Raw genomic sequence first — 27,075 nt, 5'->3', positions numbered from 1 at the left:
GGAAAGGGACCTTATCCGTGAGGCCGCCCTTGTTAGATGCCAGTCGCATATGTAGCTAACCACCTGGCAGTCTCTGAAGTTAATCAGGATACAATCACCCTCGATATCCTTCCTACGCTGTCCCACCCAGCTAACTCTCCGGGCAAACAAGATTTCACTCTGTCCCTGTGGTGGGAGTGGTCTATTGAGGTTTAACCAATGGGAACATTTGTTTTTGAGGTCGGGGTATGATTCCTCCTTACCAGGGGCCAGCCCAGGGACACCGGCCAAGACGACAACATACAGGATTGATTCTACTGCTAAACATACACAGATGCCATTTTTATGTATGGTTTTAAGACTACTCTTTTGGGGGGGGGGGGGGGGACTGGTACTTCCACACGTTAGGAGAGCTGGTGTTTGAATTAGCAATGAGCGTTGTTTTTAATTTTAAATGTTCCATGCCCCTGCAGGTTCGCCACGATTTTTTATGGGTGCATCGTTTGGGTAAATGTCAATGCAAATACACACGCACTCACTCCTTGTTCTACTCTACAAGAAAGTTACATCTGAATATCCGAATACATGCTATGTCTACTACACACAGAACCACCACCTACTTAATTCTGTGAGAGCAAGCCCTCCTCCTCTATGCTAAACTCTTACAAATGCTAACATGCTGTAGCCGCAGTTTAGAATGCCATTTCTTAACAGAGATTTATGAAGCGTTACAATGCCAGTGCTGTGACCACGCAACGCTGTCGAATTATCACAGTGAGCACTAGCATTCTTTCCAGGGGTTTCAGCAGGATATACAACTGTGTATTTACAAGCAATGCAATCCTCTCAGAGTCTCGCGTCAAGTCTTGGAGGCTCGCCGCGTTTCCACTCAAGCCCGGTCGGTCTCTGCTCAGAGCCATCATTCCCTGCAGCGCCCGCAGACAGGGATGAAACAAACAGCCATAAAAAAAGCATTTCAGATGAAACGCAAAAAATATCAACAGATCATTAAGGTTTGGAGGAGCCTAAAGTGACAAGGTACAAGTAAGTACTCCTGTCTCTCTCACTGCTAGAGGGAGGGGGGACCTGCCCCTGAAATAGGGACCTGTGGCTCGAGTCACATTGTATCCGTTGACGCAGGCCCTCCATTAAGTGCTCGGTTCAGGGGTATTATGGCATTGCTACAATTACAATACCTCAGTCGAAAGGTGCAGCAATAGCCCCGATTTAATCACATTTAGAACATTACTGCGCCACTCTAGGGCCAGCCTCAGCGCTCACTGAGTGACCTCTGACAGCATAGCTTGTATGAGGAGTCCGAGGTCTGACGCAGCCTTTAACAAAATCTCACACGATCACTCACTCCCTCAAAAACACTTCATGTACCTCAGAGCGGAATCCCTGCCGTATGCACGTAGTGAAGGTTTGTGTGCTTTTCATATCAAGGGGATGTTAAGCTGGCCCACTTCTCACGCACATTGCTAAAACTCAGTGGCACTCCAGCGAATCATGGCAGCTAGCGACAGCATGCATCAGTGAGGGTTTGTTTTATTTTGCGTCAGTCTGTGGCGCTGAGTTTCATGAAGTGTTTGACAATTATTTGTGTGTAATTGTGTGCGTTTGGCAGTTCTAGTGTTACTGATTGTCTCAGAAAGCTTGTGTGGGTGAATGTTTGTGTCCTTGAGAATGTGTAAAAAGAGCATGTCAAAGCGTTTTTCAATTAGAGAATGTGAGTGTCAGGCAGTGTTTATCGATGTGAATGTGTCAGAGAGTGTCTGTATTGGTACGTAATTGAATGTAGGATCTTATATGCACTTGAGAGTGTTGTGTGAACGTCGTTCAGCATTTGGTAAGTCCGTGTTTTTGTTACTTAGTTTGTGTGTGTAACAGTGTTTCAGTGAATATGAGCGTGTGTCAATAATTGTTTGTGTCATTATGTTGCGTGTGTTCATTTTTGTATTTGTGTGCTTGTGTCACTGGAAGCAATGCCTTGATTTTTGTGATACACTAAAATCAAGCGATTTTTTGGGATAATGGGGCCGCTGAGTCATTTGGAATGTTATATAGGTGTATAAATAATCCTGCATCCTTACTGAGGCCCCAAGGTTCCTCTGTTCCCATTAGAATGGTCATTCTTGATTCAGCTTTTCTCAGTTTTAACTCTCTACTGCCTCCTCTCTGTGACTTCTCAATGTGCTGGATTGCTAAAGATCTCAAATCGCCTGTATTCCCTGTGTTTCTCCCAGAAATGTGTGGCAATTCGTTTTTAGGTCGAGGACTCCGTCGCACTGCTGTAAGCAGTGTGGGCGGAGCCCGAAGATTTAATGTTTCTTATAGGGGGCTTGGAACCCGCCCCTCTTCTCCATTGGCTGGCCTAGTAAATGCTGGCCAGCCATTGGAGGAGAGGGGCGTCACTCGGTCCAAGCCCCTTGTTTTTCGGATTTGGGGGCGTTTTTAAGGTTCTTTCTTGTTTTCTTTCTCTCCTCTTCCCATTGGCTGGAATTTTACCTTCCAGCCAATGGGCAGAGGAGAGAACGAAAACCACGCCCCGAAGCAGAAAATTACGGTGCTTTCTCCGAGGCATTTCTGCCTCGCCTCGGCGAATGATGGTGGTCTCAACGAAGTGTCTGAGATAAATAGACTGTAAATCCTCATGTGCAATTTCCTGCTCCAAACTTATGTTGCACAAACGTCATGCCACTTATTTACAAACTACATGCAGTGTACACTCCTTTATTCTGCCAATTTTCAAACAAAAAGCCACTTCATATGCGGACAGCTCGTTCCAGGGAGAAACGGAGCAGCTCCCTGCACAGAACTCCTCGGGCGCAAACTTCAATCGGGTTATGCAGCAACCAAGTGTTGACTTCAGAGCACGTGAAAACGCCTTGGATTTGAGCATTATTTTAAAACTTGAGAATGAACACGGGAAACGCGTCATTCAGTCTTTCATTCGGCTCTACGCTTTGAGCCACACGGATCCAGCATCGAAATGTTGCATTTTAACAGTAACACGCTATTTGTGGCGCCTAGAAGCAACAGCAACGGGATATCTAAAAAAAAAAAAAACTTAATATTAGGGAATTGCGAATAACATTTAAGGGTTCCAAAAATCGGACAGAGTTTACTTTTCTCAATGCTGCGCCTTTCCTGGCTACGGGTTTGGTTACGTGCGTTGCGATTTCAGGGCAGAGCCCGTGTGCTTACAGCTTCGCTCTCCACCGCTCACCTCCGACGTGCCACACAAATCACAATCCCTGCAGAGAACGGCACGCAGATTGTGTGTGAGAGCGAGTGTGAGTGTTGTGGGTTGTGTGTGTGTGTAAGTGTGTGTGTGTGAGAGAGAGAGGAAGACTGTGTGTGAGAGAGTGTGAGCGTTGTTTGTGTGTGTGTGTAAGTGTGTGTGAGAGAGAGAGGAAGACTGTGTGTGAGGGAGAGTGAGTGGTGTGGGATGTGCGTGTGTGGGAGAAAGTGTGTGTGTTGTGGTTTGTGTGTGTGTGTGTAAGTGTGTGTGGGAGAAAGAGTGTGAGAGAGAGTGTGTGTTGTGGTTTGTGTGTGTGAGAGAAAGAGGGTGTGTATGAGATAGTGTATGTGTTGTGTGTGTGATGGAGACCGAAGGTGTGTGTTGTGTGTGTGTGAGAGAGTGTGTGTTGAGTGTGCGAGGGAGACAGAGAGCGAGTCTGTGTGTGTTACATCCATCTTACAAGCCTGATGATTGGTTATTTCGGATCTTCCGTGTACCCAGCCCAGGAAAGGGCTGCCATCGCCCGTCCAGAATACACGTTTTTTTTTAGGAAAAAAGAAAGCGTGGATTAGTTTAGCTCCCCCACCCCCCCGCCTAAACATTGAAATAAAAGCTCATCCGCAAAAAGGCACATACATTAAGAAAGGTTCTGTAACTTATCACAGGCCACACCAATAAAAACAACATGGCACAGTTTAACATAACAAACATTAAGGAAGCAAAACAAGACACAACAAACATTAATTAAAAACAAACTATGAACATACGAGCCAGGGTTCACGCCCTGACACTGCAGGTCATTAAAAAAATAGACAAATCAAACGTGGGTGTAAAACAAATAATACATTTAACTCCAGGTGATAACAAATAAGATGCCACAACATAACAGCAAAACAAACTACAACTTCACAAAAGTGTCATAAAATATAACAGCTTAATGTAACACAAGATACGTAACCTAAAAATCACTTCACAAACAGGACTTTGTGTTCAAACAAATTTAAAACAGAATAACAAAACACAAATATAGAATGTAGACTGTAGCGTAACATAAACACACAAACATATAATTCTATAACGTAACATACCATAACATAACATACCGTAACATAATTATTGCAGAAACGCGGTGCTTGGCAGGACATATGTGAATTACGTCACATAGTTCGAAAAACTCCTCTGTCACAAACAGGCTGTGATGGTGAATGACATCATATGTCTTTAATAATTAGCCCACTGAGTGCTGAATTACACATGTCACAACTGGCTCTACAGGCGTCTGCATATGTTAATTTTTGTATGTTAAAGGTCACTTCTGTGGGACTGGCGGCTGGAGTAGCTGACACTAGCCCTGTCCCATTGAACACTGTCCGGTCTTTGAGAAACGAGCGGGGTTTCACTCACAGCTGGTAGGGGAGGGGTCCTTGGGGTCGCCGGGGGCTCGGTGCAGGGCGAGCCGGCCAGGGTGTCTACGGCACCTGAGAGCGGTGGAGAAGGAAAGAGAGCCGGGGATGGGAAGGGAAAGGGGGGGGGCCTGCAGCGCACACAGCAGCATAGGAGCCCGCCAGCTCACTTTGAGAGGCCACCCCTCCCTGTCCCAGAGTCTGGTGCAGGGAAGTGAAGGCTGAGATTGGACCAGCGGCGAGGAAGGCTCAGACTGACGAGGGGCAGTGAGGGGATGAGCATGGAGAGGGGCAGTGAGGGGGTTGAGATCGGAGCAGGGCAGGAGGGGCTGAGACTTGACCCGGGGGCGAAGAAGGCTCAGATTGAGGAGGGACAGTGAAGAATTGAGTGTGGAGATGAGCTGTGAGGGGCTGAGTATGGAGCCGGACAGTGGCATGGCAGCGAGGGCTCTTAGGCTGGACCAGGGGAGCGAGGAAGGCTCAGAATGAAGAGCAGGGCAGTGAGGAGGGGGGGCAATATGGCACAGGGCAGTGACTGGGCTGAGTAAGGAGTGGTCAGTGAGAGGCTTACTGAACCTGGATGAGGGGGCCACTCAAGAGGGGCAGTGAGGATGTGTGTGGAGCGGAGTTTTGAGGGGGCTGAGTGTGCAGCCGTGCTTGCTCCCCTGCCCGCTCACTGTGCTTGCTCCCCTGCCCCCTGGTTGTGCTTGCTCCCCTGCCCCCTGGTTGTGCTTGCTCCCCTGCCCCCTGGTTGTGCTTGCTCCCCTGCCCCCTGACTGTGCTTGCTCCCCTCCTCCCTGGCTGTGCTTGCTCCCATCCTCCCTGGCTGTGCTTGCTCCCCTGCCCCCTGGCTGTGCTTGCTCTCCTGCCCCCTGGTTGTGCTTGCTCTCCTGCCCCTGGCTGTGCTTGCTCTCCTGCCCCCTGGCTGTGCTTGCTCTCCTGCCCCCTGGCTGTGCTTGCTCTCCTGCCCCCTGGCTGTGCTTGCTCTCCTGCCCCCTGGCTGTGCTTGCTCTCCTGCCCCCTGGCTGTGCTTGCTCTCCTGCCCCCTGGCTGTGCTTGCTCCCCTGCCCCTTCGCTGTGCTTGCTCCCCTGTCCCCTGGTTGTGCTTTCTCTCCTGCCCCTTGGTTGTGCTTGCTCTCCTGCCCCCTGGTTGCGGTTGCTCTCCTGCCCCCTGGCTGTGCTTGCTCTCCTGCCCCCTGCCCCCTCGTTGCTTGTGCTTGCTCTCCTGCCCCTGCCCCATGGTTGCTTGTGCTTGCTCTCCTGCCCCTGCCCCCTGGTTGCTTGTGCTTGCTCTCCTGCCCCCTCGTTGCTTGTGCTTGCTCTCCTGCCCCTGCCCCCTCGTTGCTTGTGCTTGCTCTCCTGCCCCCTCGTTGCTTGTGGTTGCTCTCCTGCCCCTGCCCCGTCGTTGCTTGTGCTTTCTCTCCTGCCCCTGCCCCTCGTTGCTTGGGCTTGCTCTCCTGCCACTGCCCCCTCGCTGTGCCTGTTACCCTGCCCCCTCGTTCGTTGTGCTTGCTCTCCTGCCCCTGCCCCCTGTGTGTGGGTGCTAATGCAATAGGTCTCGCATATGCAAACGATTAAGCTATTGGCAATGTAAATGACAATGCCATTTATTTATGATTAAAAAAATATATATATAGGTCATGAGCAATGCCAATAGCTCTACCTTTAATAATGCCGAGACGATTGCATTGTAAATGCTTGTTGTTTGTCAGAGCAAGAATATGTACATTTATGGGCATGCCCTATTGTGGGCCCCATGCCCCTAACACTGCCTATATATTCTCCTTGCTATACAGTTATTTCATAAACACACTTCAGCAGGACAATGTGTTTCCTTGATTTTTCAAAATATAAAAGGAAGAGCGCTACCTGAACACAAACAAAATGAGCTTACCTTAATTATGAAAAGTGTTGGACACTACCTGTTCAACCAGGCCACCATATACAAAATTACCAGCAGTGATAATGTTCATGCATCAGGCAGGGTTGCCATCAGTAATAAAACAAGCACTGGTACAGCCAATAGGTCTTGGCAATCTGAGAGCTATAAGTGTTGGCAATGTTAATGCGTTTGTGTACATCAATAAAAACATCCCCAGAGCTGCACACAAATGTGTTTTCGATTTAGAATGCAAGACAAAATGGTTAAGTCTAAAGAGCGAAGGATCACAAGAAAGGGTGTATCTTCTCGAAGCAATAATGTGAATTACCGTTTCCAGAAGAGATGGTCAAATAGGCTTTCCTCTTTATTATTTTCCAACTACTAAAGGTTTGTGGAGAAGGAGGATGGTCTGGGATAGAGGCAGTTGCAAATATTTGTTGGTAAGCACCGCCTCACAATGGAAACCCACCAGAGGATTATTTTGCAGGTTCTTCCTGGGGAATTCAGGTTTCAAACGGACTTACGAAATTCAAGCTTGTACATCACCACCGTGCTTAATCATCCGAAATATGTACAGCTTGCTACAGAATTAATGTGCTTCCACCTCAAGCTGCTCTGTTTTTGGATTCAATGAATCCTCCATGCATTCAGCAAGATGCTGGCCCCCTACTGTGAGTATTTCTTATGAGAGTACTTTTTATGGTGGACCTTTTACCTAGGCAACTGGTCGATTAACACTGAATCTTTCATAGAATCATACTTGTCTAGAAGTAGGGGGTCATTCATTCACAATGTAGCATGACAAGCCTCACTTCTATCTCAGAGAATGCTATTGTTTGAAGTTCTTTTCTAGAAAATTTAGTGTGGTTACACCTCCAACAAACTTAGGCGACCAAGCTGTGGCAGCACTCGGAAGCTCCTGTCCAACCATTGAGGGCCCCTGCCCAATGTCAAAGGGGGTGGAGAACTCTGCTAAGTCATGCCTAGTTTTATCTCACTAAAACTAAGCGGAATGATCAAAAACCTCAGAATTAGTGGTCTCAGGTTTATCGTAAATATTTAAAATAAACCTCGTTTGACACCTTTCTGTGATTTCAATATTGGGGTGGTCCAGTCGGGGGAGTACATGCCGGTGGACTCGAACCAAAGGAAGACGTACGGGAGCAGCCCGCGATCGCAGAAACTCAATCCTAATTAACAAAGGGATGTTGAGCAAGACTTCTGCTCTAAGATATTAAGCAACGACAGGGGATTTGTGACCAATAGGACAACTCGAGTTTTGACTGCTACCACCCCCTGTTAAAGGGGAGGATATATTAAAGTTTTTGCGCGATGTAAATATTATCGTTTTGGAACCAGGCACAGGATACCCTATTCAAGATCTCTGACATATCCAGCTTTGAGTTCCAATACGGGGATACTTCTATCAATTTGTGGGGCATTATTTACAGCCCTTGGTATAGAAGAATACAAATGCGATTAAGGAAGTCTACCATATTTAAAAAGGTGACCGTATGAATTTATCTAATAAACACAGAGAGTCTAATTACTGGTCTTGAGAAAGATGGATTTATAAACTGACCCATCAAAACGTGTCGACGCCAAATTCTAGTACACAATCCACCCATCTGGCATTGGTTAAAGGAAGTTAATTCTGATCTGTACATTTCCATGCTTTTGATATTGTTTGAAAATGGATGTGTAAATTGTCAAGACACATTATATTTGTCTGGCTTTGCTACTCTCTATATGTCTTTATGTCATATTGTATCGATTTTTAATGTATTGTGTTTTATTAATTTTTGAGATATCTAGTTTATTAACCCTTGGGCCATTTTATTTAATGAAATTTTGGTTTCGTAAACAATAAATGTATTTGAAATGTTAATCTTTGTATTGGTTCCCCTGTTACATATGGTTCAATCTTCAGGTGTGAAAAAGAGTTAGTTGAAAGAGTGTAACTTTTGGGTGTGTAAATGTGTGATTAGAATGTATAATTCGTAATGAAATCTACCCAAAAGGGATTTCTCCTTTTTCACCCAGTCGGGGGAGTACAGGACAAAGCCTTCCTTGTTTTCAATGGTTCTATCTCAGGCAGGCCCACGAAGAAGCAACCCCAAGATTTTGACACCGCTGCTTTCTCAACTTTGAAAGATGATAGCAGCGTACAATGGAGCATTAACCTCAGCAGAGGATATGCATATCATTCTTGCCACAAACCCCAGTGGGCTCAGCTAGGGAAGGGAGAAGGCCTGGCTCCCAATCACTGCATGGTCAGTGTTTAGGAAGGGAATCTGGTCCTCAAATTAAAATGGACTGGTTACAGATCACAGGCCCTAATGTTCATCACTCCACATGTCCAGAGTTTTCTAGTGATGCTCAGCTGAAACAGTTTATTGAGCACAGCTTATCAGAATTGCCAGGACGGTACTTGAACCCAAAGTTTGACAGCTCAGATTCTGTTCCTTTTGCATAATCCAACTAGATGTCTCTTGACAGCCTCCCACATGAAGGGTACACGATATGGCTGCTGGCCACCTGTAACATCTTTTCCCTCATCCTAAGAGTTTGGCTTTGGTCAGAAGTTGTTTAAGATGTGTGCACGTGGACTGGGATTTGACACTTTGCAGCCAAGGCAACCACACTTCTCCCAGAGCTCTGATCTGGGGATCCAAAGCTAGGGTAGAGACTGAACATCCTCTCACAGCAATGGCACATGGCTCGTTGTGCTCCCTACTTTTCTGCTCATCCCAAAGATTCTGGTCTACATCCAAAGAAAGAGGCAAGAGGGAAGTTTTTCCTACTCGGAACAAGGACAGAGCTTCCAACCAGAGCACCTTCAGTGGCCACAGTGTCACCATAACCAAGTAGCTTCCTGGAGCCTCCCACCCTTGTACCAGGCAGCTGTATTTGCCACAGGACATGTACTCCATGCTGAGCTAGGAATAGCTGACCAATGATTAATCAGCAGGACTTGAACTCGCCAAGCAAGCACCAATAACCAACCAACAGGCATCAGCATAAAGGTTGGTTAAGAGACAAGCAGTCTGCGAGTTAGATTAATAACGTGCGAGTTAAATAAATACAAGGGACCAGGAGGCAGCTAGGAGTCAGACTGAACTCAAGGGGGTGAGACTGTGGTGATGTGACAGTGCAAACAAGACCGGTCTGACTCCAGACGAGCCTGTCAGCACGTTGGACTACAACGAGCAAAGTCATACACCAAAGTGTTGAGACTTAAATGTAAAGTAAGGGTCCAGTATACTCTCAGACACCCCATGACGAGAACAAATGAAGAAACTGGACAACACGCATGTGCCCCTTCCCATTAGTAATATCACGTGAGGCAGAGATGATTTTAGGGGGCACCATGAGGGACCCCAACCTTCCTCAGGAATGTCAAGAGCATGTGTTATTGGGCGCTCAGTCTTAGGTGCCAGGGTGGCACAGAGGGTCAAAGCAAGGAAATTGAACTATGATTCCGGAAAAGAATGAACTGCAATACATGGGCCCCCCGGGAAAGAACGGGCTGTGCTGAAACCAAACGTTTACCAGCATCAAAGCACAGGCTGCCGAATCCAAAGACTCTGCTTATTTATGTGGGTGATCTCACTTCCGGCAGGAGGTCTCCCATTTCACTACGAGAGCGAGACACTGTCTGACAAGTGTGGGCATGGCCAAAAGGGCCGGATAGGGGCCACAACTTGAGCGCACTCTGCCCAGCGTTCACCTGCCAAAAGAACTATTGATGGATAGAATGCAGAACAATGTCATACATTCACCCCAGTACAGAGATCTGGGCCTAAATCCATCCTTTTTTTGCTCACCATGCTATTCCAGTTTGGACCCAGCCATATGCAAATCAGTCTTGACCCTGCGCCCAATGGGAACAGTCCAGCCCGAACTGCCAAGCCAGGTCCTCCCTGGACTGGAAACAAGCTTCCTAGGACCGGTTTCGGGGTTTCACCCCTCTTCAGCCAGGATAGCTTGATTCCAGTGGCATGAAGAGCACGGGACTCACGTCTGAGCATACCCGTCCCATGGGTATCTGTCACATCATGGGTCCCTGGGTGTCATTAGCAAGCGGTGGGCGCAGTGAGCCTGGGGCTGGTGATCTAGTGTCTGAAGGGCTGATCTCCCACACCTAGACCGTGAAGTGGACTGGGCTGCGCATGAGCCACGAGGTGGAGGTGGTGCCCAAGGGCTAGTAGGTAAGCAGTGGCCAACACCCTGCAGTGCTTAATTTGAGCTGGTGGTTCCCGGTGCACTGCATTACTCCAGTTTCCATTCGCTAAATTTGAAGAATCATTTGCCATTCTCACAGTTCACCAGAATAAAAAGGATCAGTAGTGATGAAGCACAGGCTATGGAGGACATAGAGGAGATGGTCCAACAATACAGTTATAGAGGGTACCCAGATAAGGTACTCACTGAAGCAAAACAGAAAGTTGCATCAAGAACACGAGAAGTCTTACTGCAGAAAGTCCAGAGAACTCCAACAAGGAGAGAAGTCTGTGTGTTGAAGCAATCTACGCTCACATCCAAGATCAAGAAATGCATATTGAGGAGGTGGGAGTTAATTGAGCAGGAAGAAGACTTCAGAACAGTATTTGTTGATAGACCCATATTTGCACTGTCAAGATCCAAAAACCTCAAGGAACTGTTGAAACAAAAAGACACGAAGGCTACACAAGAGAAGGCTAAAGGAATGCGTAAATGTTTCAATTGCGGACATTGCGGAAATGTACAGATGGGAGATACATTCACACATCCACATACTGGGAAACATATAAAACTCAGACATACTTCTGATTGCAATACAAGCTCGGTGATATACGCCATCAAATGTCCGTGTGGCCTAGTCTACGTTGGCCGAACCACAAGGAAAATCAAGATTAGGATCATGGAACATAAATCAAATATAAGGCTAGGTTACGAGAAGTCAAGTTTGGCGCAACATTGGAGAGAGAGAGGCAACACACCATTCCCCAACTAAGATTTACTGTACTGGAGCAGGTGTTGGTCGAACCCCATGTGGATCCCAACATGAGAATAGCTCAGAGAGAGACATTTTGGATGAGATACTTGAACACCGTGAAACCGGGTGGGCTTAATGACAAAATTGAATTTGCGTGTTATTTATGAAAATATGATTTCTATATTCCTGTGGTAATAAGTGAGTTGTAAATACAGGATTAAGTTTTGACTAAGCGCCATCAACGCTTGTGCACAAGACAATTCTTATCATCACCATTATTATTTTCATTTTGCACCTATACATATTTAAGATTACTTTTTCTGTTGTGTTAGGGAATTATACACACTGTACACATGGGGTGCACCTTAGGTTACTCAGGATAAACCTGATCTGCTGACTAGGGGTAAGAGTAGTGTGAAGTAAGGGCGATCTGAAACTGTGATGGTCCTCGTCGGGTCTGAGTTGGTTATCATGACAGTCCTCTTTCTATGAGCTATGGTGAACGCTTTGTTTACTAGATAACGATGTTTGCCTCTGAAATATAAAACAAACACACACTTTCCATAAACATGTTTTTTCCATATTTTGCAAACCGCATCTAAGAGAGTAATTTAGAAATGATTAGAAACATCGAAGTTGGTTTGTTGTAATTGGTTAAAAAATAGGGGGCGGGGACACCGGTCCGATGTTGATGACGGGTTTTAAATCTCATCCCGTCATGACACGCTGTAGCTCGGCGCTTTTTTACACGTTGGAGTGAACGGGGAAGACAGTGTTTACAAGGCGGAAGAATTTTCAAGGTATTTTACAGAGTAAACCGGATCACGAAGACCGGATAGTAATGCTTTTGGAGTAACTGGACTACACACACTTATTTAGTAAAACGTGTTTTTCGTTTTCTTAGGTAGAACAGTGAAAACAGAAGGCTCGTGCCCACACGCTTTGAAAGCAGGAAGTGAGTAGTTAATGTTGCTATGTTGATGTTAGATATCTGAGGCTATTCTACACGGACAGACAGATTCATGCTAGCTTCGTTTTTGGTTTACAGGATAAGCCGTTCATTTCACGGAATTTGGATATAAGCAACAGTACCCGATTGGAGGGTACGTTTATTCACTTTTTCAATAATGTAGATTTTTGTTTTAGGAGTCATGTCACACATACGTTGATTGCACTAGTCTGGACTTGATGGCATGTATAGGGTATACCACAGTAGGAACTGTCATATTATTGCTTGGGCAGCTGGTATGCATGGATATAGCAGAGAATGTATTTTATTTTTACAGGCACAATGTGCACTGGAGTTTATAAGATATGTGTTTATATTGATAAGTGATTACATAGGGATACATTGTTACAACTCTCAAAGAATTATTATTCTTTTCATACAGTAATTCCCCTGACGAAGATGCAGAGGCATCGAAATGCATTGGGAACCGACGCAAGCACAGATGAAATTGCTGTCTTGTTTTTGTATTAGCTAGATGTTTTGTCAGGAATATTTGAACCGTATTTTCAATGAGAATCAATTGTTAATATGTTTGCAAAACAATCATAGAAGACTTGAAAAATCATGCACTGTTATAAATTACAGTAAACAAACAAGGAATTCTACAGCATGTTAAACTTTCTTTCTTTTAATATTTGGTAAAGTGGAATTCATGAAGATTTAATGGTATATGTTCACATTGAGATATATGATTTGAAAGAGTGTTACAAAACTTTTTGCACCTGAGCACGTTTGAACAGTGCATTCCTGCACGAGACACAGTGGTGTCTGTATGTTCAGTGGTTCCCGGTGCACGCCACCGGCAACTAATGGTAAACACCGGCACTTAATTTTCAAGACCAACAATTTTTACAGTCTGCCTCATGGTGGTGCTGTTTGCTCTATTTAGAAATGTGCAACGATAGTTGTTTATTAATTCAAAATACATAAAAAATTATCAATATCTGCCTTCCAAACGATTCTTATGGCTATGAGGGCCTGACATAGTCTTAATTGTCGCACTTCTAGGAGTGTGAAGGTTAGTATTCGTGTTGGTACTCTCATTGGCATGCAAGCTGCAAGCTGCAGTGGCCTCCTGACAAAGGCCCTGGCCTTACAAATTAAGCACCGACACCCAGGCGAGTTCGCCCACCACCGTATCGGGAATCAAAGCGGTGGTGCTGCCTGGGGCACTTCCTGCGCTGTCCCCGGCCGAACAGTGCACGCGGTTCTCGAAGCTTTCAGCTGCTTGCTGGGGGTGGCTGAGCCTGGCGTTGCGGTCCTCACCGCCCGGACTAAACTGCTGAACTATGGTGAATGCAGAGACACGGAGTGGGGAGAGACCGAGCCGGGAGCAGTGCCCAGGAATGAGGCAGCGGGGAGGAAATGTCCAGACATTGGCTGTGCTCAGCGTTTTGCTGGGAAGTGTCAGTGCCACCTACATGGGGGCTGCATGGTGCCACGGTGGCAGCGAGGGCATTGGCAACTCATGTGTGGGCTGCATCCCAGACCCGTATTTTTCATTAATGTAACACATTTATGCCCTCCTTACCCCTCCCTCACACCCCACATCAAACAAAACGGGGCGCACCTTATTGGCTGCTGGTACTGCCACCACCCACGCTGTTTACTATCTGCAACGTTTTGCAGGGGCACCCACACGTAAATACAACAAACTAATACAGGTTTGCATGCAGTGTCACACTGAGCTCCACTGACACCTGCCATTGGCCTAGTGCCGTCTCATAGGCTGCCTGCAACCAGTGAACGGAAATCTAGCCCCACAATGATGGAGAAACCCAAAGCATCCAAACCCCCGTCTGTACCGCACCCTCCTAACAACCCTGGAAAGGTTCAAGCCGAACTGCACTGCTTGGGCGCGCGAGGCTCTCCCATGATAGACAGAAGGGAGAGGGGGATAAACTGAATGCCAAAATTAACGTGGTCGCTATCCACTTAGTTAGGCCTTGTGCACGAGGTCCAGAGGAAACCAAGAGACAGTCTCTCAGATGATGTACTTGGCGCAATTGTTGCAATCAGGCCCGGCTCCAGGAATTTTTGTTTGGGTGGGCCAATGGTGCATTTGGGTGGGCCACTGCAGGCTTGATTCATGGCATATATCCACCAGAGGAATACATTCCTTTAGAGGATATTGAAATTCTACTAACATACCAGGAGCATGAGGTCTGGTTGAAAGGCGCCCTAAAACATTTAAATCACATTACCAGGCTCGGTCCACTAGGTAGATGTGACGGGGTGGCTGCGCACGGGTGTTAAAACAATAAAACCCTCCTTACCCACAGTTCCTGTGTCCATGAGTCTGTTCCCCTCCCCACAGTAGACCAGGAGCAACATGGCCGATTTTAGCCGGCTATACACCACATCCTGACATTGAAGAAATGTCAGATGAAGAGTTACTAACTCAACTCAAAGAGTTAATCAAAATTTACAGACAATTGGTTGAATATGTCATGCAGACTTTTACAGTCCAACCACCAGTAGTTATTCCACAACATATCTCTCACCAGGGGAATACACTGAAAATCACACCACAGACTTTAGACCCAGTCATGGGTAAAGTACCAACAAAACATGAACAAATTCCATTCTGGATAGCTCAAAAAATTACTCAGATCAAAGAAATATTTTCTAATACTAGCCCTCATGAGAAACACAGAATTTTAACAATCTGTCTACCAATGGGGATCACACCACATCTGGAGGACTGCACCACTAGGGGTACAGTCTTTGCTGCTATCTACACTAAAACACATGGTGTTCCATCCATGGCGGTATACCAGATGTCCTGAAACAGATTCAAAACGAATACGGAGCAGAGGCTGCTTTAAATTTGGGTATGAAACTACTGAAAGACAGGTCTCGACAATAATATTAGCTAATATTAAAGGAGAAGCAGCATCAATGGCGATCTGCCAGAAGTTAAGGGAATTTGATGTAACTGAGCAACCAAAGGAACTAGCCAGAATAATTGAAAAATCCTATGAAGAATTAGGCAGAGACAGTTTGGGTGGTAAACCAGTTAAACCACAACTGTCTGAAAGTCCTGAAAAGGTCTTTACTAAAAAGATTCCTACTCCTTCTAAAAAAGTGAGAAAACAGCAAACAAACTTCTAAAGAGAAGCGTTCTCATTCCAGAGGTAGGTCTCCTCAAAAGGAGCCCTCTGAAAGGAGGTACAACCTCAGGAATAGGGATCATTTGAGAAACCTGATAGATATCAAGATACTGATACACGTTCCTCTCATACCTTTCAGACTTCATCACAGAAATCCAAAAGAAGAGGACGGTCAGAAAACAAAGAAGAACACGTGAAGTCCAAAGACGAACAACACGTAGGTAGCAGGTCTAAAAATCAGACATGCCGAGGATCTTGAGGACACAACTCAAGAACGGAGAATGGACTCAGACAATGTTGGACAGCACAGCAGAAGTCACAATAGCTGGCCAGAACCTGAAGGATCTTCTGGAGACAGTAGACTTGAATGAATACATTCAAGTTGAAACTGCAGATACCAGGGTTAGTTCTCCACATACGTTATATGAAATAACACTCCGGATGAAGTGAGACATACCAAGAAAAATAAAAGCACTCTTTTGGGATCGACTTTCTAAGGATTATGTCATTCTTCTAGCTGAACAAGACTGGCTACCAGAATTTGTCAGGGAGTGCCCACATGGCAAAGACATCATTATGCCAGCCTTCTCAAATCATATTCCAATTCATTTAAAATATACTTATGCCAGGAAATGGGCAGTAGCCCAAGCTCCTGCATTATACAAAAATCATGTAGGATGGGATGAGGATTCTCCTCACCACAAAATCCAGTTAAAAAAATCAACCATCTGCACAAAGGCAGTACCCAGTTTAGCAAGAAGCTAAACAAGCATTTGCAATGCAATAGGTCTCGCATTAGGAAAGTTTGAGCTATTGGTATTGTAAACGATTTTTTTTTTATTTATGTTTTGTTTGTTTTTTTAAACGGAAATTAATAGCTTTGTCATTTACAATGCCAATAGTTATAACTTTCGCAAATGTGACACCTATAGCATTTGTAATGCAATATGTGTTGTATTTACGTGACTTACATGTGTTGATATTACAAACAATGGCTTTTAAATTTTTTTCAATAATTAATACTTAAATGAAAGTTATTGTAATTTATAATGGCACTAGCTTAAAGTTTTGTAAATAACTTGTGAAGATTATGTTCAGTGTATTTTATTGTGACGAAAATCCAATAACAGAAGTGAAATATTAACCTTTTTGTTACATTTGCGTTTCTAGGTATGCAGAGGCTCGCGGTGCTTTCCAAACCTGAAACAACGACTTCCTACCGAATTATAACAATTAATGAGTTTGATTAATAGAGCTCTGACATAATGAGATGGATGCCGTAATATGTCATGTCGGTCCTTGGCACCAAACGGGGTGCCCTCGCCTCCTTGAACAAGTATATATTTTAGGAGTCCACCCACTGATAAATGTACTTTAATGTATGTATACCTCACGATTGTAAATTCAGCCAAGATGATAAGATGTGCACCTGTGTACAAAAAGTTAGTGAGTCAAAACGCCAAATTGGTGGGAGCAGAGCTAAAATAGCGGGGGAGCGGCAGCCTTTCAAGTCTGATGCGAGGCAGGAAAATGGTGGTGTGTGACGTGGCTGGTTTGTGCACACGCCTTTCTCACATGAACTGTGGCTAATCCGCCCATGGCAGACTTTCCGGATCGCTTACTAGAAATCAACAAAAACGAGCATTGCTAAAGCAATGCTTTAAGTCGAGACCTAAAAATCAGGAAATGTAAACAGGAACAACATCACTTTTCCCAGGCAGTGAAGGCAGTGTTTTTTTAGGTCATGCCTACTAAGCAGCATGTGCACTGTGTTAGGAGGTATTTTGTGGCCTACAAAGAACATAAGCTCTAAGGGGCTTGGAGGCTGACCATTGCTTATTGGATGGATTTCCTGGTCACACATTTGCCTACTTCTTATTTGTGTCCCAGCTTGTCAAGCTTGTGTTTATCCCCCCGCTGAGAATGACCAATTTACAATATCTTGGATAGGCTGGCATTGCTGCTTTCATTGCTCACTTTTCAGGCACTATATTTTTCTTTTGTGTGAAGCACTTCATTAGACTGTGTGCATTTTCGAGCTGCCTACCTAGAGTAGGTCTCTCCCCCTACACTTAGTGTTGCTCTGTTGTCAGACTGCTTCTCCTGCCCTCCTCCCTCTTGCACCTGTCTGCGCTTCTACCCATGGCTTCAAACCTACCCGCACCCTTCATGTCGCTTTTACCCTCAACGTCTGTGTAACTTTCACTCCCACCTTAACCCTGTTGCTCTTGCATCCCCCTCCAGAGTGTTGCTTTGGTGCCCCCCCACCACCTTACCTGTGTTGCTTAGCCATTTTAACAACCCCCACCCAGTGGTCCTTCCACCCCTAAACACCCCCCAAAAAACTTTGCGAATTTTATTCTATATTACAGATTCAACATTAAACTGCAACTAAAGATGGAAAAGGAGAATACAAAACTAACAAAAAAAACATTGGTTTGCAGGTGCGCACATGCGAGATGCACATGCCTACAAAATTGTGGGAAGTCACATCAAAGGTTTAAAAAAAATACCTTTAGTCATGCTTCACACATTGCAGAAGCAAAGCGGAGACCTATTTGCATTGCCAATGCTGGTTTTGCTGGCTACAGCGGTCGCTGGTGGTGGGGCATAACAAGTGGAGACGTTTACAGTGGGCCATTGGACTCTTCCCAAGCTCCCCCGTCCCTTTTCCTCAGCAATGCCACTGATGAACACCATAGACCTGTCAAAGTTTGCATTATGGCAGTCCGCTGCCTTTCCAATGCGCCCAGCCTTTCTGGCTAGCTTTTCCTGCAACTCCTACTGCTGCTTTCAAAACATAGTTCCTGTTGGGGTGAACATTGCTGGGGTTTCTTTGGCGCTCACCCAGTATCTCACGTGGTTTTCACTAATTCTTGTATATGTTGCGTTGCTGTCAAGGGTAGGGAGATTCGCCCTTCCCCGTATAAAACCTGTGATTACAGTGTAGAGCGTACTCGCCGATACACACTCGACTTTAAAAGCAATTGTGAACACTACAAAAGAGAAGACGGTCACTCGCAGTAATACTTGGATATTGAAGCCATGATTGGCACGATTATGAATTTGGAATAATAAACATACAATGATTTATGAAGAAGGACCGCAGGACCACGCAACACTGATATGCCTTAAAGATTGTTCAGCTAATATCCGGGACGGAAGTAAAACCGGAATTAAGCATGCGACCAACGAGCTATATTACAGGAAAGACAGCCCTGTGGAAGTCGTGGGGTACACCCAGTCACGATAATACATGTGTTGGCTAAAAAGCAGAGAGAATATAAAGAACGCAAGAAAAGAACAAATGCCGTTTTTCTAAAATGTTTTTTTATAATGATTTACAGTTGTGCATGTGCTTGCGAGATTGATACAACTGCTTTCGAAACCAGGCCAACGAAGCCTGAACAGTTGTGAAAAAGATCTGCGCCAAGAATGGCGAGTAACAAACACCCTCTAAAACAAAAATACGTTCTGCCAAAGACACGGACAAATAATCTGGGCTGGGACAGACACAAACTGCCAGTTCTTTTATACTTTATGAGGAGCAGAAGACCAAGCGACAGGGGTGAATCAAGCATGCCATTAGCAAGTTTCATCAAGGGCATATTCTGGACTGAAGCAATTCCAGGGAATGCAAACTCCAGAGAGGTGAATGCATCCAATAAAGTCTCATTACAGTCAGAGCCACCAACAAGCCACAGCATGCGCCTGCAGTTTTGATGAAGCGCGTGTATAAGGATTCCTTCGCTGCAGGGGAAAAGGCAGGAAGGAGAGACGAGCCTTCCAAAACATTCCGCCCACCATCAAAGGCATTTTCAATGTAAGGATCCAAACGCAGGGCTCCTCGATGTCAAAGAAAAACAAGATACTGCCTACCGTAAGGTTCTGCCTCTAAGTGACGTCAGGCGGCCGCACGCACTTCCGCGCAGGCGCAGAGTGTTCTTGGCCGCGCCCGCTTCTCCGCTTGCTGATGGCGTACACGAGGCGATGGGCGGCACTGGAGCCCCTGGACGCGTCGGCCCCGCCCGCCGTAGCAGCACTGGAGCGCCTGGCCGCATCGCCCCCGCCCGCCCATCGATCCATTGGGAGCCGGTCAGAAGGAGGGATTCGAACAACAGAAGACTTGGGTAGGCACTGGAACAGGGTGAACACCATTATATCAGGGTTCGCCTCTGAGGAGTACAAATTCAATTTTAAGAAATCAAGAATTGCCCATCTCAACGTCCTTTTCCTACGATATGAATTATCAAGTTAAGACAAAAGCCTGGCAGCCAACTTTTTAGAAAAGTGTGCGCTGCTCCAACCACCAAAAACGCTGAAAAACTTAGTTGATTCTAGGTTTCCTGAACTTTGGAAGAACTCGCATTCTAAATTACGCAGAAAGGGTTAAACCTCTCTACGAATTAATCAAACCTGAATCTAAAATAGTAAATTGGACAAAAAAGCACACAGAAATTTTGCATTCACTCCAAACAGACATGTTAACAACAAAATATTTGCAAACACGCGTAAATCTACGCAACTTAGTGATCCGGATCATTCCAGGACAATGCGGATTCACTTACTTAACTTTTAACGAAGGTGAAAAAATACCAATAGCATACAAATCACATTTGTATACACAAGCAGAAATGAAGTTCGCTTCTACAGAAAAAATTCCGACAGCTGTTCAAACCGCTGTAGCAAAAGAAAGAGCCCTCGCACAGGGGAAGCGCATTATGGTACCTGTACCTGCCTTAGAGTCAGTGACAAAAGAGAGCATTCCAAATGTTAAACCTTTACATCCGAGATGGATACAATGGGTTAATTCTCTTGCTGCAACAGATGTTGAATACGTTTTTGATCCTTATTTATAAACATAAGCATTTCTACAATACGAACAAGAATGTCCTCTGCCTACTGAAATTCTGCCTCTTGACCAGTATGAATGTACAATTTATACTGACGGATCAGCTCAACCCGCTACGGGGGGTAAACAAGCATATAATGAGGCGTGCGCGATTGTTAAAGGTAGTTGGCGCGATGGCAAATTTAGACCAATGGTCACTAAAAATTCAATCCTTAGGAGATTGTACAGCTCAGCGAGCTGAACTACAAGCATTCAAGATGGCATTTGAGAATACGGATCGCGAATTCCCCACACTCATAGTGTGCGATTGGTTTTATTGTGTTCAATCTTACAATGAATACTTGCAAAACTGGCTTCAAAACGGTTTCAAAGATGCAAAAGGTGGCACAATCAAGTATAAAACGCTTTGGGAACAAGTAGTTCAGTTATGAGAAGGACTACAAAACACTCACGTGATACATACGCGGAGTCATCAACATGATGACGTTCACGTCCAGGGGAATTCATTGGCTGATGAAGCCGCCAAGGCAGCTGTGCAAACGGCTTCCGTAGCTGCAATCACTCGTTCAAAAACAAAAATAGACAGCGAAATAATGCTGGCTGTCAATGCTACATGCAAAGGCAGCGGGGCAGTGTTACCTAATGGGTTTCCACTCAAATACTCATATATAACTAATACAAACAATGTTCCGTTTGCTCGAATCCCTGGAGTGGGGGATAGGGTAATTCCAAACAAGGAACATAGATTAGGACTAATCCTAGCAGCACATGAAGGGCTCACCTCTGCTCTTTCAGGTGTTTCCGCCACAGTATCGTTATTAAAACAGAGATACTGGTGGCCACCCATGAGGAAACAGACCAGAAACTAGAAACTACGTCTTGGACTGTGAAATATCCCAAAAGATGAAAGTCTCTACTGTGAAACGTCCTGCGCAGACGCCCCTGTTAATTTCAGATAAACCATTAGCATGTGTTTACCTGGACCACTGCGGTCCCTTAGAAAGGGATGGTAACTATACATATATCATGGTCACAGTGGATTAGTGTTCAAGGTTCATTTGGATGTGGCCTCAGCGCTCGGCTGACGCTCAAACTGTTATAAAAGATTTGCAAGTCTTTATCGGCACATACGCAATCAGCACACTACATTCTGACCAGGGTCCTGCGTTTAGCTCTCGAGCTTACAAGGAGGCCATGGCCAATTTGGGCGTTGCATTGCAGTATTCTAGTCCATTCCATCCTGAGGGAAATTTGGTTGTGGAGAGAAAAAAACGGGACATAAAGCAATCTATAACAGCTAGAATATTAGGTTCGGGTGACGGGTGGGTCAAACATCGAATAAGTGTCCAACGTAGTCTTAATAACTTGCTAAGAAGTTCTCTAGGGGGTATCACTCCATAGGAGGTCCTTTTTGGGACAAGAATGTTGGTCGCGGACCTTGATGGTCAGACATCAGTGGTGGAACAAAATACATTTGATATCAAAGATCGTTTGGCTGTTTTACAGGACTTAAATGAACTAAGAAGGAAACAAAGCAACGTGTTCCTAAAGCCAACCACCACTGGGGAAAAGCCAACCGTCCCAGCAAGGCCTGTCTGGATCCCAAAGCTTGGTGATCTAGTCAGAGAAAAGGTCGCGGACAAGAAGGAATTTGGGCCTTCTTACAGACAACCAGTACCTGTCCTAGCAACCCATGGATCAAGAACAGTTTTACTGCCGCCCCTTGCTGGTAAAAAAGGAGAACAGGTTTGTGTCCATGGACCTGATAAAACTACACTATGTGGCCGATACTAAGCAGTAGGCCAAGTGGACTCCGCCAATGTAGCAGACGCACACTTCAAGCTACAATCCAAGATGTGCAAACTGAGAGACTCATCACCTTTGAGGAATCTGCAGTGTGAAAAGGAGTATGCAACAAAGCTATGAACTTGTACCTTTTGAGACCCAAATAACAGTTCATCAAGTAACACCTGTCTACAACGAAGTAGCACCGGTCTAAAATGAAGTAACAAGCGATCAAGTGGTTCCAGCGATTTCAACGAATCCTGAAGCAATCCCAACAATTGACAGAATGACCTCTGGCTATTTCATTAACTTTGATACGTTTTCTGAGGATCCCAGCGAACCTGAAACAACGCCAGCAAAAAGAACTTTCAAAGTACAAGCAACAGACCTTTTTCATCACCTGGAAAAGACTTATCTGGTTTCACCATGGATTGAATTTTGGATTGTGTTGGGAATATTTTTTCTTCTACTTTGGTTGACTCTGGTAATAACTCAGGGTATGCTGATGAATGGAAGATATGTCAAAATGGACACAGCAAGTAAGAACGTTAACTTACTCCTCAAGCCACACAAATCATGCCATCGTGAACAAAGAGACTTGTCATCAGTGAACATCACAGCTGTTCCTATATCTGGTGGTATACCTTGGAACAAAACAGATTATGAAATTTTTGTCACGTCGGAGCTGTTGAAGATTCCACACTTATTCAAGATTTCATTAAGTGACTGTTTCATCTAGTACCTTTTCAAATGATTGGGACTTCGAGACTGTTAATAATATGATGTCAGACTTAGAAATGTCTGCAGTATTCACGAATATTTAGAAGGTTCATCAGACTATGAACAAATGTATAGTTATAATCATTATGGTCATCATTTCTTGCACAAATCTGCAAATCCTAGAAATATATTAATGTATAACCAATGGGAACATTGTCCTACGCCATCAAAGGGTAGCTCAAGAACATTTGCTATGAGATTTCCATACTTTTCAGGATTCAATGTATCAAATGCAGAATCGTTTTACTTTAGAAATGTTAACAAAACAGGACTGGAAAGTATGTTGGCCAATATAAACAGATTTATTCTGCAGTCTTTTATGCCCAACTGTCTAAACTAAGTTTCGACTTTTGGAAACACAACATTAAGACAAAAACTGTCTGGGGTACAAAAGATTGGCAAGTACAGGGGGTAGAAGCTTTATTTAGAGCCTGCATCATCCCTGAGCAAATTATGTTTTTGAATGACACTGTTCAACAGACGTCTTGCTTTGGGTTAGCCAAGATCAAAGACATGAACAATCCATCCATACCTACACCTACACCTGAGAGTGATAACACTTCAGCGGGGGAAGTCGACGTACATACTATTTTGCATCACAACAGAACAGATCCAGATTGGTTGATCTGGCCCACAGACACAAAGAACTGTCAAGATAGATTCCTGAACAAAGATTCCTGAAAAAGACACAGGGTTTCACATTCAATAGGCCAGACCTGAGATATGTTCAAAGACAGCATCCAGGAATAGTAACAACGTACAGTGTAGGGAAGCTCTGCCTTGATTGGCTACAAAGATCTACACTTAAGGATGTAAAGAAACACTTATCTTTACTTAAAGATGGCGCTGATCTTAGGGAATTCTTGCTAGGACCAAGAAAACCGCTTCAAAAACATTTTATATATGCCGGTATCATGCTGCTTATAATGAAGCATGGAAGATTACGCAAGCAGAGACTGCAGAACGAATATGAGAAATTGATCATATTAATTTAGAGAAAACTCTCTCTGTAGTTGACAATGGGTTAACGACTCTGTCGTCCGGAATATATTCATTGGACAGCATAGTGTCTTCTGCCATTGACATCATGGAACAGGACTTGGTCATGCTGCAACATGGTCAGTCGCAATTACATTCTATCATGCTACTAGGCTGGACGTTGCAAAACCTTCGTTCAGGCTATGTGCCTTCGTGTTTAATCAATACTAAGTCACCGTTTTCAGAATTCAATCCCACTGATAAACAGATCAAATTGGCACAAAGGGGGAACAGACTATATGGTGCTGAGCATTGAAAAACTGGAAAGATTGCCATTTACGGTAGCAGAGAAACCAGCTACTGAATGTATTATACATGGAACAATAACTCTGCCTGTTACAATTTTCCATTTTCAGTATTGCCTAAAACACATACTGTTGTATTTAAAAGAGTGCCTACAAGAGATTTTGTTTTGAAGAATAAATCTCTAATGACAGACTATATGTATGTCCTTCTATGTCTGTCTCAATTTAATTGATATTTGTAGCAATAGTTTGCAAAATATTTATGCAAATATCAATGACTTATGAAATATAGAAAAGGAAGCAACAATGGAACTTTATGATATTAAGAAAAAGAATTTTATATAAATGCAATAAATGAGGTTGAAAGGGTACATGTATCAAAACAGTGCATATGACAAATGAATATGGAGAGTTTTACTTATTCCTATATATCATTTGTGCCAACCCAAACCAAATACATATAAAAGACAAATGACGCTTATTTTTCTTAAATAAAGATCACTTGTGTAATAAACAGTGGTAAGGAGATGGGTATAGTCGTCGACGTTTCGGTCTTGTGTGATATTATTCAGTCAGACCATCTTCAGGGCAGTGATATTCTTAAACGCTGTAACCCCTTTGCAATGCTTTATGGTATCAATCAATCCTTTATGGTTTCAGAAAAGTTGTGGATTATCCTTCTAAAAAGAAGTCGAAGGGTTGTCCTACAATGCATTTTATACTGCTGTGTATCTCCCATGACCTGAGCTATTGTTCATTCTTCTCCTGGTTAAATTGCTTGCTTTCATGCACAGTGCTCCGATACCCTGATGGGTTATGTTTGCGCTGTATAAAACCTTTCAAATAAAACAATTAAAAAATAGCAAGTCTTGAAAGGCATAGGATGTTCCCAAGGGGAATTAAGCAAGGAAGCACCGCTAAAGGGGCCCGGGTATTGCAATGTGTTATCCTCTTGACTTGCCAGGATTACTGGGAGAACTTGAAGCATTATGGAACAAGCAGGGGCACCTTGCAAATGGGACCCGTGCCCCAGCTGTTTTTTTTTCTGGCCCAACCACCACAGCTGCTGTATGTACCAGCAGACGACACTAGTAGACAGTTACTTGTAGCCCAAAATCGGCGTTCTCAGAGACGACGTCATCCTCACAGGAACGTGCGGCATGTAGCACCCCGAGGTATTTTAATTTGCACAGTCCTGAAGCAGCACGCGCTCTACAGGCTGCAGGCACTGTCCTGGTTCTCACACCATGCATCCCTACTAGTAGCATCTCCCATACGACGTTTAAAAGATAGCCTTTTCACCACGTCTACCCTGATTGGCCGCTGTAATTTCACACATTTCTATCCTTTAAAAACCCCTGCACGTAAGAACTCACATGATGTAAGGAAGTATGTTGCAATTTCGAAATGTACACGAATTCTGAGTAAAGCATGAATGTAATCCTGAAACCACTAAACACTGTGGGCGGGGCCCCCATGGACGCAGAACTGGCCTTTAAAGGTTCACTCTGAACTGTTCAGACCTCGATAAATGACACCCCGCGCGCACGGAAGGGATGCGGAAAGCAAACGTAACAAGGAAATCCTAAAGGGCGCGGGGTTCCTGCGTTTTACAATGTAAACTGTGTTCACTGGAGCGTGGCCACTCTAACCACTGAGAGCCCTTTGTATCATATCAGGAAGAAAGCAGCAGGGCGGCCCCCGGCCCCCACCCCTTCGCATGTCGTATGTGTCCTGGATTTGTAGCCAAGCCAACTGCATGCTCCAACTGCTTGTTCCATCTTTCCTGAGCATTCTCTCTCAGGTACAGTATTTATGAGGAAAATAAAACACGACTTGTCAAGTGTCACATCTTCTGCAGGCTTAGTTGAACACCCAATACCACTTAGCAGCCTGGAAAAGGTAGTTCCACGTTTCCTCGTTAAAGTTGGCTTAAATTCGTGCAAGTCAAGTGAGCCGAATCACGCCGGACACACTTCCAGACAGCCCTGGCTTTTAAAGCCAACGTTACTTTGCAAGCTGTCCATATTTATAGCGTAAAAAGCGAAACTACAAGTTGCGAAAAGCCAGTATTGCCTGAGGGCGTCATACACGGTGGCCGCCCATCAACAACTATTAGTGGGATATTAAAAACTATAAGTCCCAGAATGCATTTTTGGCGGCTGACTTAAAATCCAGTCCATGTTAAATGTGACACGCATGAAATTGAGTAATGGGCGGTTATTTTACATTTAAGCTCTATCCATCCGACTGTCAACTAAGACTACCGCCTGTCATGAGAGTGTCCTGTTACCTGAGGGCTGCGGCCGGCCGTCGGTCCCCGGCTCCAGGAGCAGGGGCAGCACGTCCCTCTGGAAATCAAAGGTAGTGAGCAGCTCCAACAGCGCCATGGCGGACGCAGCGCTCAGCCTCAGCCCGGCTCCCTGCTGCCTCTTCCCGGGGCCTCGGGCGCCTGGCAATCACACGTCCAGGAGCGCCGCACTCTGTTCGCTGCCAGTGGATACTTTCGTTTTGCTTCGGTGTTATTGCGGAGCAAAAACAGTGTCAACTAGACGCCCCCGCCGCCCATTGGCGCAGCTCGGTGTCGGTCAAACTCCGGCCCCAATCACAGGAAGGAACGGACACCTGAGACGTATAGATGAGTTGTGAGCTGCCACGCCAAGGAAAGTTTACTTGTCGCGATTCAGGCACACAGATGCTACTCCTTTAAGAAAACTTGTCAGGTTTAGCCAAAATGAGTATTCTAAATCTTTTTTACTTACCTCCT

At 44.8% G+C, this 27,075-nt stretch overlaps 1 protein-coding gene across 2 annotated transcripts in view; it reads right to left on the bottom strand.

The window, feature by feature from the left end:
- The window catches only part of GSAP (gamma-secretase activating protein), a 725,614-nt gene extending 698,793 nt beyond the window's left edge, over window positions 1–26,821 (bottom strand). The window contains exon 1 of one of the 2 annotated variants that reach the window (XR_013608568.1): window positions 26,602–26,821. Coding sequence is in view for 1 of the 2 variants with exons in the window: in XM_078679324.1 (XP_078535450.1) it covers window positions 26,602–26,698 (97 nt within the window). In the remaining variant the exon portion in view is untranslated. The remainder of the gene's footprint in view (window positions 1–26,601) is intronic. The other variant, XM_078679324.1, reaches the window with a different exon arrangement.
- Window positions 26,822–27,075: the final 254 nt, after the last annotated feature.

The sequence above is a fragment of the Lissotriton helveticus genome, chromosome 1_1 (assembly GCF_964261635.1).
Source record: "Lissotriton helveticus chromosome 1_1, aLisHel1.1, whole genome shotgun sequence".
Classification (NCBI taxonomy): domain Eukaryota; kingdom Metazoa; phylum Chordata; class Amphibia; order Caudata; family Salamandridae; genus Lissotriton; species Lissotriton helveticus.
The sequence above is the reverse complement of the archived record's forward strand: the minus strand, read 5'-3'. Positions and strand labels throughout refer to the sequence as shown.